Source organism: Chenopodium quinoa, unplaced genomic scaffold (assembly GCF_001683475.1).
Source record: "Chenopodium quinoa cultivar QQ74 unplaced genomic scaffold, ASM168347v1, whole genome shotgun sequence".
In the NCBI taxonomy this organism is placed as follows: domain Eukaryota; kingdom Viridiplantae; phylum Streptophyta; class Magnoliopsida; order Caryophyllales; family Amaranthaceae; genus Chenopodium; species Chenopodium quinoa.
The window spans coordinates 1,167,548-1,182,122 of record NW_018744835.1 but is presented as its reverse complement, the minus strand read 5'-3'; the positions used below and the strand labels follow the sequence as shown (position 1 = coordinate 1,182,122).

Below are 14,575 nucleotides of genomic sequence, written 5' to 3'. Positions count from 1 at the left end.
TGAACATGTCGGATGGCCTTCCTTTTCCCTATTTCAGGGAATCGGATCTTGGACAGATCAATCACGGGTCGGTTCCCCTCTTTTTGTTTAGGATGGAGTAGGCACACGATCCTTGACCGATTTTTTCTTCTCTGAGGGAGAAGATTTCTTGGCCGACTGACCCCTATTGGAGCCACCCATCTTCTTGTTGATCAAGTCCTTGATTTCCCCTTTAAAACTTGCCATGAATTTCATGAATTCGTCTCTAGTAATTAAGGCTGCACCTTCTGCCGCCTGGGGTTGTCCAGACGGCTGTCCGACTGTCTCACTTGGACCAACTTGCTCTTTGCCCCGTTCCCTTGTTTCCATGGGACGAGTGCGCCTGGTTCTGAGTGACCAGTCTGGGGCCACATAGGTTTCGACATCAAAGTCGTCACCACTGTCTTGGTTTGAATAGACCTCAACCTCGACCGTAGGTCGTTTCTCGTTAGCAGGCGGTACAGACTCATATGAAGCCATCTTAGAAGTACTCTCCCCAAAGACGGCGCCAAATTTTTCGGGGTTTTTTGTGTCCCTCGGAAGAGTTACAACACAAAGACTGGATTCCGAGCGCCTGTACTTGCAAAACACTAGAGATTCCGGTTGGGTGGAGTAAAAAGTGCAGAAAGTAAAGTATCTTCTTGAATTTCGAGATCTAACGTGTTCTCTGAGGGGAGAGGTAAATATCTGCAATTAATCATTGCTCAGTTTTCAGTGAATGTTTTTTAGAATAATCCTCCCCTGGTGGGAATATCTTCCTATTTACAGGTCTTGGAATTTGTGCCGCTTTTCTAGGTTACGGAAACCTAGGAATCGTGGGCTATCTCGGGAATTGGGCCTTGAAGGCCGTCTTTTTCCCAATCATTAGGGATGCCACGTGTCAGCAGAGGAGAGGTTAATTTTGAACCTCTCTAAGGGTGACACGTGTCACCATCTTATTGGGCCACGTGGCCTTGGGGTATTTTTACCCAAAACATCAACTTCAGTACTATCGCATGAGTTATTCTAAACTTGTTATTTATGAAAAATTCTTGACCCATAAATATCACAAGTTGATATTTACATAAATAATCTAGATTGATCATAAGCTAGATTATTTAAAATATACTTATAGTCCTTTAAAATTTGACACGTGTCGTTCTTATAATAAAAAAAATTTCCGCCTAATTACAGAATACTATTTATGGTAGTTAATTCTAAAGTCTATTGCAATATATTAATATGCAATCTAAATGAATCTTTTTAGTTACTAATAATAATCAATAATCAATATCATTTAATATATTAAATAATATATAGGCTATCTTGTACTAAATATGATGATATAAATAATAGAAATATTTTATATCATATAAATGATATTATTGATTTTAGTTAACAAAATAAGGCATTTGAGCTGTGTATAAAGTATAAAGCAAGATTATGAACAGTGATCTTATTAGATTAATACAATAGTAAATAATGTATATGCTATCATATATAACTAAATGTATGTATAACTAGATTAGTCTCATGTGATGCATGATCTGAACAAATAAAGTTTTCTAAATTTGTTTATTTTTTCATATTAAAATTAAAAATAACAAAAAATTCCAAATAAATACGTCAAATATTTAAAAAAAAAAAAAAAGAAAAATTAGGGATCATAGAAAAACTGAATGATGCAATGAAAGGGGTAGTACTTGAGGAGGAAGAAAACATATATTATATATTATTGTTAGAGAGAATATAATCTTTTTCGGAAATTGATAATAATAATAATATATCTGACTGGAATTTTAATAAAAAAAAATAATAAAAATCATAAAATGATGACATCATTTATAGTTTTGGAGGAAATTATTTTAATAATTGTATAACCATAGCAAACAAAAGAATTTATACAAAGTTTTTGGGTACTACTCCCTCCGTTCCTTATTTACATGCATACTTTTCATTTTACACGAGAATTAAGAAACTTAAAAGCCATGATTGGGAAGTACAAATATGCATGTGGGGTTAGAGAGAGAAAGAAAAGGTAGTTGGTAATTATTAAAGAGATGGAGAGAGAAAATGTTGTAAATAATGTCAAAAGTACAAAAAAAAAAATGACAATTCAAAAAAAAAAAGAGGGAATATTGTCAAAAAGTACATTCTTAAAATAAAAATAGATATAGGCATGTAATTTTGAAACCCCAAAAAAGTATGTAATTTTGAAACCCCAAAAAGGAAAGTAGGCATGTAAACAAGGGACGGATGGAGGACGGTAATATCCTCAACACTTCACCAATTCACATTGCATTCTAGAGTAAATCGTGTCATTGAAAATTGTAATCATCACAATGTGTTATTACACTTATTAGAATCGCCTTCGAATCATGCAACAACAATTCTGATGATTTGATAAACTGCTCACTTCTCCAAACTTGAACGCAAACTAAGTTTTCAATGTTCAAACCGAATCTTCCTTTGTCTACCATCTTCAGGAATTCCACCATAACTTAACCAAGTCGATGTCTTTTGAATACCATCAATACTACTCATACTAGTAATATATACTAAGCAAATCTTAATTCCTACTTACTATGTATGTACCATATCAGAAATTTTCTACTACTTTCTTCTTTTACTATAATCTGCACATAGTTAAAGATCATGTTCAAGCAGCCCGAAAACAGCTTAGACAGGAATCGTCTTCGATTTCTGACTCTTCTTCTTCAATATTGATCCCAGAGACATGATCTTCTTCAACTTCTGAACAACACTTTTCCCAAATCCACCTACTTTGTTCTTGGCAGCAGCAGCTTTCTCTTTCGCCTTCTGTTCTTCCTCTTCCTTAAACTGTTGGACAAACAGGTCTACAGAAGCACCAGTTTTCGATAATGCCACCATCAACTCCCCATAAACCTGATTCACTGCCCCCTTAAACTTGACTGAAACTTCCGCTTTAGTTCCCTTCAGAACCCCATTGAATAACCCAACTCCTGCTAACCCTTTCCTGTATGCATCACAAGCATTCAGTATAAACTCGGCGCTATCCTTGAAGTGTTCAGTAACCAGTTGCTCAAAGTTCTTTGGAGGCCTTCGAAGCACACAAAGCATTGTTTTGCAGCTTAGAACAAACACTTCTTCGCTGTATGCCAAAGATTTCTTCTCCCCGTAAGTTCGCCCTGCCCATCCCGCATTACCTGGCTCGTTGAAGTATGGCCTTTCATTGAGGACTAATGCTTGGATTGACAAGAGTAGCTGCAATAATTTTCCAATGATATCAAGTTAATATGAGCATTCCAATCTCCAAGCCTTTTCGTCGAATTAGAGCTAACAATCTAAATTACAATACTTTAACAAACCAAAAACATTGTGTAATAAGTAGTACAGTACTTTAACACACCAAAAAAAACACAAAAACTATGAACTTTGGCATATTAATCGATAGTGACCTCATGTTAAAAGTAATTGACCATAAAATGGACCCACTCGAACCAAAAATAAACCAAATGACCATCACTAAAACATACTAGTAACTCTAACCAAAATTGAACCAGCATCACTAAAACATGACCCGAACCAAAATTAAATTGTATGACTATCACTAAAACATGACCCGAACCAAAACTAAATTGCACGACCGTCACTAAAACATGACCAGAACCAAAATTAACTTGAACGACCATGACTAAAACATGACCGGAACCAAACAACAATCACACATTCACGTGACTTCGAGGGGATCCACGAGAACTCACGCTTAAACGAATCAAACAAGCCGATTTTCACATCAAGTAACTTTGTATCGGCAATAAAACTATCTTTCTAGTCAATTTTCGAGCAGGGTCAAGTCAAGAAAATAAACGAAAATTAAATTTTTTTATAATACTAATCAAACAACAGCTTATTTCTTATACTCATGATCAAAATTAAAACCGAAACATTTAAAAACAATCTTTAACGAACGGAAAGAGTAACACTTAAAATCATAATCAAAACCCAAAATTTCCAACTCAATCTTTATAACTAGAAATAACATAACTCTAATATCACACATTTAATTAAACTGATAATTTAAAAACAGAGGATTAAACTGATAATTCTAAAGAAAAGATTCAAACCTGAAGAATAGTAGATTTATTAGGATCCCATTTCTCACACTTTTTACCTGACCAAGTATTCAACAAACTAAGACAAACCCGGCCATTATTATACAAATTCGGGTTGATCCGATACCCGAATGACTGATAATGAACCAAAGGTGGTTTCGCCGGATAATCTACCGGAAAAGCAATATCAAAGAAGAACAACCCATCATGATAAGGAGTTCCACGAGCGCCGACAATTGCGGCCCGAAGAAGGTCCATCCGGGTTTCATAGGCCCGAACAAAAATGGTTTCGGGTAAGTCCTTTTTAAAAAGCTTCCATTCTTGCATTATCTTTTTCTGGGCTGTTGTTGGCATTGAGGGTGTTCTAGGGTGTTTCCCGGCGAAATGGTGGTCAGAAAGATTAGAAACTGCGTCGAATTGGGGGAATTTGTTGTCGGAAAGTGACGTCATGTTGGGGGTTGGGGGGGGGGGGAGGGAGAAGAAAGTGGAGTGGGAGAGTGTGTTTTTGATGTTTGTTATTTTTGGAGTTGAAAAAAGTTTTTAAGGAAGTAGTCAAAAGTATGGGAATGATTTAATAAAAATAGAGAGAAATTTTAAGGGGGGAAATGGGGGATTGTAGAATTTTCCAAAGGGTTTTAAACTCTTCAAACATTGAGAGATTTGCGGGAGATATTACTCGTATTAATATTATGGTTTTTAATATAGGATGTAGTACTTGTATATTTTTATCATTAACTGTTCGGATTATTTATTGAATTTTAAAATAAACTTTTTATCTATATATTAAGTTTTAAAACATATCATTGATGATTTAAATTATGTAGTAGACATGTAATGACTAATAATAATATTGGTGAAAATGTTCGATTTAAAAGATTATTTAAAAAAAAAATAGCAAAGAAGGTTGAAGTATTAGAAATTTCTAAATATTAGCCAAAAATAAATTAAACAAAAAAATTGTTCTAAGCTTATTGGGTTGACCCGAACCCGAAACTTTTGGCTATCCTTGAACATTTCTTGACCCGTGACCTCAAATGACCCGTGACCCGACCCGATTGACAGGTCTACATACAGTAATACTCCCGCTGTGTTTAAATATAAATGAAACATTTTCCTTTTCCGGCCGTAATTAAATAAATGAAACGTTTCCTTTTTAGTAAATTCTCTCCATTTTTTTTAATACTACGTAATATTATCTTTATTTTTAATAATATTTAACTAATTTATGGTCCCCACAAAACCCCTTGCTTTCTTCTCTATCCTCAAACTTATACCCCACTACCTATTATTTTATTTAATTCAACTAACTTTCCTAAAATTTCGTGAAAGTTAATACGTTTCCTAAAACTAATCTATTAGAATATATTATAAATGAATGTCAGTACGTTTTCTTTGCTCCAAAAAAAAATTATGATATAAAAATAAATTTATATGATTAAATATTTAATCGTTGTCTACGTGGTGCAGCATTTGGTCAAAAGTTGAAACGTCAAGTGTCGTTGTCTTGTGGTCTGGCTAAACTTATAATTTATTTTATAAATGTGAAATATTGGCATTTTATTGGAAATAAACTCTAAACCAACAATTTTATCAATTTCAAATTTTATTGAAAATAAAACTCCAAGGATTAGTTTGGCATCGTTATGATTTTCTGTTTTTTTTTTTTTTTTTAAACAAAAAACGATGTCAAACAAGTCCTTAACTAACTTTTTTATCCTACAAAATCTATCCAAGTTTTTATCCTAATAAAAAAAATACAACTTTTTTATTCATAAAAAATTTAGCCAAATAAGTCCTACATTTCTTACTAATATTTAATTGTTGCTTACGTGGCGCGACACTTGGCGTTTCACACCTGGCGAAAAGTTGAAACGCCAAGTGTCGCTGTCTCGTGGCCTGACTAAAAGTTTAGCTTTATATATTAGTTATATATATATATACTTTCTCCGTTTATTTTTAGTTGACACGTTTCTATAGTCACGTTTGCCAATGCACAAATTCAACTATTAATATCTCTAATTATCGATAAGTGAAAAATATGAAAAGTTGATATTTTGAAAATATATATCGTGACGAATCTAACAAGATCTCACACAAATATATTTTTCATTACGTATAAAGCACGAAAAACGATCAAAGGGGAGTATGTGAATAGTGTTAAAGTCAAAACGTGTCAACTAAAAAAACGGAGTTAGTATATGATATGATACTGTACATGTATTTTTTTATTATTGATACTTCGAATACTATATTAGGTAAAAAATAAAAACAAAATTTGATATTAAACATTAATACTTTAAAAATATGTTTTTTTTTTTTTTTTTTTGTATATATTGATAAAAATTTGAGTCAAAACTCAATTTTTTTTAAAGTTAGACAATGAAAATAAAATTATACATAAAATATGAATATGTTTAGTACTGTATCTAAAATAATCATCAATCATGTCACATAAAATATCAAAGTTTAGAACACATTAGATATTTTAAGATTGTTTGATATATTGAACTTAAATACTCCGTTACTATAGTTTTAGTAGTACTACTCCGTATTTACGGAGTACTAATTATAGACAAGATCACAAGAATAAAAGTGCGATATTAAATTTTAAAATAAATTTACTCATTAATTTAGTAACTATTTTTTTTTTTTTTTTTGGGTGTAGTTTTAGGAAAGTCTATTGAATGGTTATGTATACAATTGCGGTTGTATTGCACAAAAATACTCTAGGATTACATACAATAATAAAGTGATATTGGATAATATTTAAGCAAGTAGATACCTCATTACATTTTAGATCTCTAGTTCCTTTTAGAGTCTTTAGGTATATACTGTATAGTTTTACTTTTTTTTCAAAGATAGAAGCATAATTTACATGGTAAGTTATAAGCAAATGACACATATCAGTTGGAAATGAACATGACAAACATTACAGATTCATCAGTTAAAATTCCCTCAGAGAAAAATGAGATACAATTACTACATTGTATCAGCAACTTCTTTCATTACTAGAATTATGTACAGTTCAAATGGAACAAATATAAAACAATAATTATACAACCCTATACAGTTAGAACTTGGGAAAATGTGCACATTCTCAAGTCCTCCAATTGATCAGATGATATATAAACAATGAGCTCCAGCCCACAATCAAATAGATTCTTTAATTGCGATAGAGGAGATAACATATTTACATGGCATTAACAACCAGTCAAATGCAAAACGGGAAGCAACAAAAAACTCACACAGTATAATTTATATGGGAAAAAGTTGGTATGTAAAGCTCTGGAAACAAGACTAGTGTTCTTACAACCACTTGGCCCTTCTCCCACGTCAGCTTAAACGGGAAAGAGAACTTTAAGCTTTAACAAGTGTTTCGGTATGAAAACAATAGGGCCTTCGGTAGGCCCTTTTAAGGGAGAAGACTGATCTCGGACCAACTGATGAGTGGGCCGAGGGTTTCCTACACAGCAAACTAGCCTCGGGGGTAGTTGCCGAGGAAGGCCCCTCCGATGCTAAAGTCAGTTCAGTGTGTTGAGAGAGAAAAGCTATGCAAGAGAACTAATTGCTTGAGGTTATTTCTAAATGAATGATAAATGAGACAATTGATGGCTTTTATACCTTTGCTCAAAATATGAGGATTGGGCCTTGAAGTCAGATGGGCGTGCCATGCTGACTAGGCTTGATTGACTTTAACGTGCTTTAGAGAGTTGAACCTTGCTTTGGGCTTTTGTAATTAAATCATTTGGACTGGATTAAGTTGATTGAATTGGACCCAAACAACTTGCCCCCTAGACCCGATTCAGAAGGATGACGGGTCGGGTTTTGACTTGCAAAATAGAGGGAAACAAATGATTGTAATTTAAATCTGGAATTTGGATAGTTAATGACATTTGAACTGTTGTTTAAGGAGAATAATTAGGGAAGGTGGAAGGTTTAGTGGGTAGTTAACTTGGGAAAGTGTTCAACAGTTGTGATTAAGTGGAAGTAGTGGGGTTTTTGGCGGTTCGGACTCTTGGAATTCTTGATTCCAGCAAGTTTATTTAAACCGCCCTATCCACTTTCTTTTAATCACTTTTCGTGACGGATACCCTGAAATTCGCTAACACCCTTGAAAACCCAATTTCACTCTTTCCTTTATATCTTTCAATTCCGAGCTTTAAACTGAAATTCGTTGCTCCAAGCTTATTGATCGGCAAATTCCCAGTTTGATAAAGGTAATTTTCTCCGAAACTTGTTCGAATACCCTTGTTTTTCCAAGCTTTCCCCTTTTCCCGAATTTCTTGATTTTCGCACAAATATGGCTCAAGACTGACGGTCGTTGAGGAGGAGGAGGAAGTTCCTCAATTAGGGGCTCAGCGCAGCTAGCCACTTGGGCAAATACCGCCCTTGAGCCGCTGAAGCTCTCTCCCTAGAAGAGAGGATAGGGCTATGGCTGAAGACGCCCCCATTGCTGCGATACCACTGGCTTCGGTGCCTTACCGAGGCTGGGAAGAGGCGAGCACATCCAGCAGTGGCTCAGCGCATGGGCCTCGGCGTCTACCTTCTGAGGCCACTGAATGGCATAACCCGCCCGAGAACTTTGGGCTGATGAACGCTGCTTCGTATGACTGGTGGGTCAATGGGAATGCCCTCCATCACTTCGGTGAGAAAATCGAAATTCTACGACATAATGGAGGAAGACGAGTATTGGTGTCAAATGCCCGTGGCCGAGGTTAGGATTCATAGGCCCCCACCTGGTTACATCGGCGTGTACACCAGGCAACTTCAATTTGGACTTAAATTTCCTTTGCATCCATTCATTGTACAGGTGCTAAATGGGTACAACATTTCGTTGTGCCAATTAACCCCGGTCAGCATCCGAAAAGCCATGACATTTCTTTGGGTCTGTCTCTTCTACGGATTTGAGCCGAGCATTCATGTTTTCCGCAAACTACATAAGCTGATGCCGAATCAGCAATCGGATGAGCACCATTGCCCTGGATGGTGGAGAATTGAGACCCCAAATGGGGTACTTAACCACTTGGCCGAATGACATGTCCGATAAAGGTTGGCGAGGCCAATGGATATGGATTCGGGCTCCTGTAGAGGAGGATCACCCGAATTACTATGGAGGGCCGAGGCATCTGAGAATGCCAGATCCGAAGATGAAAGCCACCGGCCTAGATGATCTCAAATCCGAAGAGACGGAGTTGTTGACTCTCTTCGGAAAAAAGAAGAACCTAGGGGGCACTGGCCGAATGACCTTTGTGCCAGAGACTTGGCTACCCTGTTATCACTATATCTTCAAGGAGAAGATACTAGCTGCTGTCGGCCTCAGCCGAAAGTACCAAAATGGTAAAAAGCTCGGCTGGGGCCGAAGGCCTTTGCTTTTCTTTTTTATTTTTCATTCTGCTTTTGTTTGCTTCTTCTTCATGCAGAATAACCTTTTTTCTTTCGGTTTTTCAATGCTGCACGAAGGGAATTGCGGCTTTGAATATAAGAGACTTGGCATTAACGCTGCTCGGCGAGTGACGAGGAACGCCCTGACCATAATCGATCCTTCAGCTAGGGCCCCTGCACTACGTCCGTCAACGCTTGAAGAGGGACCCATTTTTCTTGTTGGGTCCTGAAGAACAAGCAGTTGTTGTTGCTGCTGCTGCTAGCGTAAGGGCTGGAATTTTTGCAAGAAATCCCGAGCAAGTGCCTAGCCGCAAACTTTCGTTGCTAAACCCGACATGCTCAGCACTAAAGACGAGCTACTGCTGAAGACCTCGGTGAGTCTTAGCCTTTTTTCTGTTTTTCCTTTTTCTTTTTCTCCTTACCTTGCTCTTTCTACTTAGGTTTTCATTTGAATTTTTCAACTTGTGAAATTTTTTCTAAGTACTAAGCTTCGGCTTGGAGATATTTTGTTTTATTTATTTATTTTTTATACTGATATCGCTCTTTGCCCCCCTGTCTCTTCTACTGCAGTCTGACGAAGAAGAAGGAGACCAGAGAGAGCCTGATAAAGCACCATCATCTTCTTCAGACGAAGATATGGCCGGGCAAAGAAGAAGGAGAGCTGTAGTAAATCCGAGACAGTTCCCGGTTACTAAGCCCCCAACTAAAAGACCTCGGCTGGATGAGGACCAGGCCGAGGTGGCCAAAGAGAAGACTCCTCCTCCTCCCGAAAATCGGGAGGAAGAAGTTCAGCAAAGGACTCCTCCCATTCCATCTCAATCTCCTCGGCACATGGCTGAACCTTTCGCTGCTGAGGTTCAGAAAGAGGCTGATACGCTGATAGTGCAGCCCGCCGAAGACGATGATGTTCAAATTCTGGATAGGAGGCCAGATAACTTTAAGGAAGCCGAAGAAAGAGTTGATGATCCCCCAGAACTTCGACGTTCCATCAACCTCTGTTGGGAACTCTTTCCGGACTTTCCAATCTTCGGATATAGGGTTTGAGTCTGCCCCACTTCTAACTGTTCCAGAAGCTATTAGGAACATCATGCTCTCTCACCAAAACTCGGCTGTCGAGTTTTTTAGTGACTTGTATGGCCTTTTAGAACTGGAAAGGGCTAGGGTTTAGTCTCTTCGGGCAGCTGCTGGAGTGTCCGAACCTTTTGTGAGGGTGCCAGACCCTTTCGCTGAGAATCACAAGCTGCTAATGCAGGTAGCCTGTTCTTACTTAAACTTTTCTGCTTTAAGTGCTTTTGCTTCCTTTTCATTAAGCTTGTTTCCTCAAATTTTTTCTAAGTCCTTTTCCTCGGCTAACTTATCTTCGAACCTTGTAGGTCGTTCACAACCATGTCATGGCTGCTGGTTTGAACGAGAAATTAAAGAATATAGCCGAGGAGGCTGATTCTCGAGCTCGGCTGGCTGAACTTAAGAGCAAGAAGGCAGAAGAAGAATCTGCGGCAAGCCAGTCTCGGATGGACGAAATGGCAGCCAGTTTCCGCAACTTCTGCCGAGAGATTGAGCAAACCATATTTCCTTGGATCGAAGAAGGCCAAGCCCTAATCTAGGAATATGGGGCTATTGATGTTCCGAGCTTGAAGGCTCGGATAGAAGAAAAAACGCAACAAGAGGCAGAAAATCGGTAAATGATGGTCGAGGAGTTTAGAGCAAAGCAGGCTGATCTTAAGGCTGAAATTCAGCGTCTCAACGATTATGTGAAGGCCAAGGACTCTGACTTATCCACTGTTAAGACTGAATTACAAGGAGTCCAGAGCCAACTTGAGGTCCAGACTGACGAGGCTTCTAAGGCCAAGGCAGATCTCGAGGGTGCCCAAAACTTGCTGAAGGTCCGAATCTACACCCAAGATCAGTATGATGAAGGTTTCGGAAACGGCTTCAAAGTTGCTCGGTGCTTGGCCTTCCATGCTGACCGAAGCATCAATTGGGATGTGGTTGAAGTATGGTCAATGGTTCCTAACCATCCCAACATGATAACTGCTCATAAAGCTGAGGTTGCCTGCCTTGCTCGTCTGGCCGAGAAAGAGGCCCAAGAAGAAGAAGAAGAAGAAGAGGTTGCAATGAAAGAGAAAGACACTGCTCAGCCTGCTTCATCCTTTGTTGTTGCTGAGACCTCGAAGGCTCCCAATGCTGATCCGGCCAACGCCGAAGCACAGGAACTCGGGCAATCGTCTGCAGAATCTTGCGGGTCAACATGTTCTTGAACGATATTAATGCCGCATCTGCTTTTTGCCTCTCTTTTGCTTCAGCTTGCCATGAATATACAAACTTAATTTTGCCTTTTTTAAGTATTTGTACTAGTTTCGGCAGCTGTATTTTTCGCTTGCGGGCGGCAGCCGATTTAGGATATCTTTTTGTACTTGACATTGAAATCCTCATTTGAATGATATTGAAGTTTTTCTAAGCTTTTCTTCTTCCATTGCCTATTTTTCTAATTCCTTTACTTAGTTGTCTCTTTGAATTTCTTCAAAAAATTTCTAAGTGTTGTACCTCGGCTTGGGGATACTTTTGGCTAAGAACCTCAATATTTGCAGCGAGTGCACTGTTTTGCTTTCATTCTATTTGCCTTGCTCCTTCGACTTGTGAAATTTTTCCAAGTACTAAGCTTCGACTTGGAACTGGCTAGCTGAGTGCCTCTTACCCCCCTTAGAAACCTGAAGATGAGATCTTCAGGTTTTTGAGGAGATTGCTTCGACTTTTTGATGTAATCCAGACTTTAGAGTTTCTGCTCATTTTTCTTTTCTCTTCCATTTTGTTTTTGAAGGATATGATTTCGTTGTTCAAAAGTCTTGGACTCCGAGAACAATACATCCTGATCCTTATATTTCATCTAAGGGAACGACTATCCGAAACACGATGCCAGGGCAATGATCTATCCGAAGTACAATGCTTCACTAGGAAATACTTTGGAAATGCAATCATCACCCGGAACTGATTCATCCGAAGTACAATGCTTCATTAGGCAATACTTCGGGGCTTTATCAGCACCTATTTTTTAGGCAATGTTTCGGATACGCCTATGGCCTCTTTGCCCGGAGGAATTGATTCATCCGAAGTACAAGGCCTCATTAGGCAATACTTCGGGGGTTTATCATTTATCCTTGTCTTAGCAGGTTTTACGGCTTGCCGAAGTACAAGGCCTCATTAGGCAATACTTCGGGAAGCACCGAACGAAAACCTTGAATTTTTTTAAAAAACCATTGAAGACAGAAAAAATAGAAACTTGCTGAATTTGAATAAATGGTAGCTCAAAGGCCATTCATTAATAAGAAAGATGTACTTACATAGATTGTTCTTCCCCGACGGGCTTTACACATGGTATTTCTTAAGTACATCGACATTGTAGTGATTTTTCAACCCGATACCATCCAACTGCCGAAGTCGGTATGTTCCTGGCTGAAGCTCATCATATATTTCGTAGGGTCCCTCCCAGGTGGCTGAGAGTTTCCAATGAATGCGGCCTTTTTGCATAGCAGCAGCATTCCGAAGAACAAGATCCCCAATTTTGAGAAGTCTTACATGGACTCTTCGGTTGTAAAATTTGCTGATTCTCTGCTTGTATGCAGCCATTTTATCCCGAGCTGTATCTCTTGTCTCATTTAAGAAGTCAAGGGACTCTTTCATGAGTTGTTCATTTTCTTCGGGTGAGAAGAGATTTACTCGTAGACCAGCTCAAAAGGTGAATGCCATGTTGCTTCTGTTTCTGTTGTCCGAAGTGACCAAAGAATTCCTGGAAGTTCCTCTATCCACTTGGACTTTTGATCTTCAACTCTCTTCTTGAGAGCGTTGAGGATTTGTTTATTTGCAGCTTCGGCTTGACCATTACTCTACAGATGACAAATTGCAGAATATGCCAATTTAATGTCGAACTGATCCGTGTACCGCTTCAGCGGCAAGTTATCAAATTGCCTCCCATGATCGAAGACAAAAACCTTCGGGATCCCGAAGCGAGTGATAATGTTCTACTAGATAAATCTTCTGACAGTTTGCTATGTAATGCTCGAAGCTGCTTCGGCTTCGATCAATTTGCTTAAATAGTCTATGCCGACTATCAGCCATCTCTTTTGGTATGGAGCATCGGGAAATGGTCCCAAAATTTCCAGTCCCCATTGAGCAAACGGAAGAGGATTCAGGATTGGCTGAAGATCTCGCGATGGCCGATGGATGACGGGTGCGAACTTTTGACATTTTTCGCATTTTCAGACCAGCTCCTTAGCATCTGCGATCATGGTTGGCCAATAATATCCGGCCCTTAGCGCTTTATGGGCTAAGGTTCTTCCCCCTATGTGGTTTCCACAGATGCCGAGATGAATTTCCCGAAGGATGTAATCAGCATCAGTTGGACCCACGCATTTCAATAGTGGGGCTGAGAAGGACTTTTTCAGGAGCTCCCCTCTAAAGATGATGAACCTTGAGCTGATTCTCTTCATCTTAGAGGCTAAGTTCCTGTCTTCGGGAGTTTCTCCCCGAAGTTTGTAAGCTAGGATGGGGTTCATCCAGCTCGGCTCGTGTGTGGTGCAGCAAACCTCAGGTTCTTAGTCCACACTTTTTTCTCGGCGCACTTCCACATATACAGATCGGTCTAGCTCGGTTAGAGTTGAACTTGCAAGTTTGGATAGTGCGTCGGCTTGTGCGTTCTGACCCCTTGAGATCAGCTCGACTTCAAAAGTTCTCAGCTTCGCAATGACAGTTTTGATCTTTGCGAGGTAGGCAATCATTGAGGGCTTTGGCCTCATATTCACCTCGGATTTGATTTGCGACAAGTTAAGAGTCTGTCTTTAAACAGACATGCTCGGCGTCCAATGCTACGCACAGCTCTAGACCAGCAATTGCTGCTTCATATTCAGCTTCGTTGTTTGAAGCCTTGAATGAGAATTTTAATGCATATTCAAAGGATTTGCCTTCTAGAAAGGTTATGACGACCCTGCCCCCGAACCATTCACGATGGAGGATCCATCCGTGAAAACGGTCCAGATTTTCTTTTTCTCGTCAAGTGTCTCTTGATAAGAACACTCGGCTACGAAGTCTGCTAAGGCCTGAGCCTT

At 38.8% G+C, this 14,575-nt stretch overlaps 1 protein-coding gene across 1 annotated transcript; it reads right to left on the bottom strand.

The window, feature by feature from the left end:
• Positions 1-1,507: 1,507 nt before the first annotated feature.
• LOC110704459 (probable ubiquitin-conjugating enzyme E2 25) lies at positions 1,508-4,821 on the bottom strand. The gene is made up of 2 exons (XM_021882244.1): positions 4,107-4,821; positions 1,508-3,243 (listed from the first exon to the last, which is right to left on the bottom strand). Exons 1-2 carry the CDS (start codon positions 4,542-4,544, stop codon positions 2,677-2,679), a joined length of 1,005 nt encoding a protein of 334 aa, XP_021737936.1. The 5' UTR covers positions 4,545-4,821; the 3' UTR covers positions 1,508-2,676.
• Between the last annotated feature and the right edge of the window lie 9,754 nt (positions 4,822-14,575).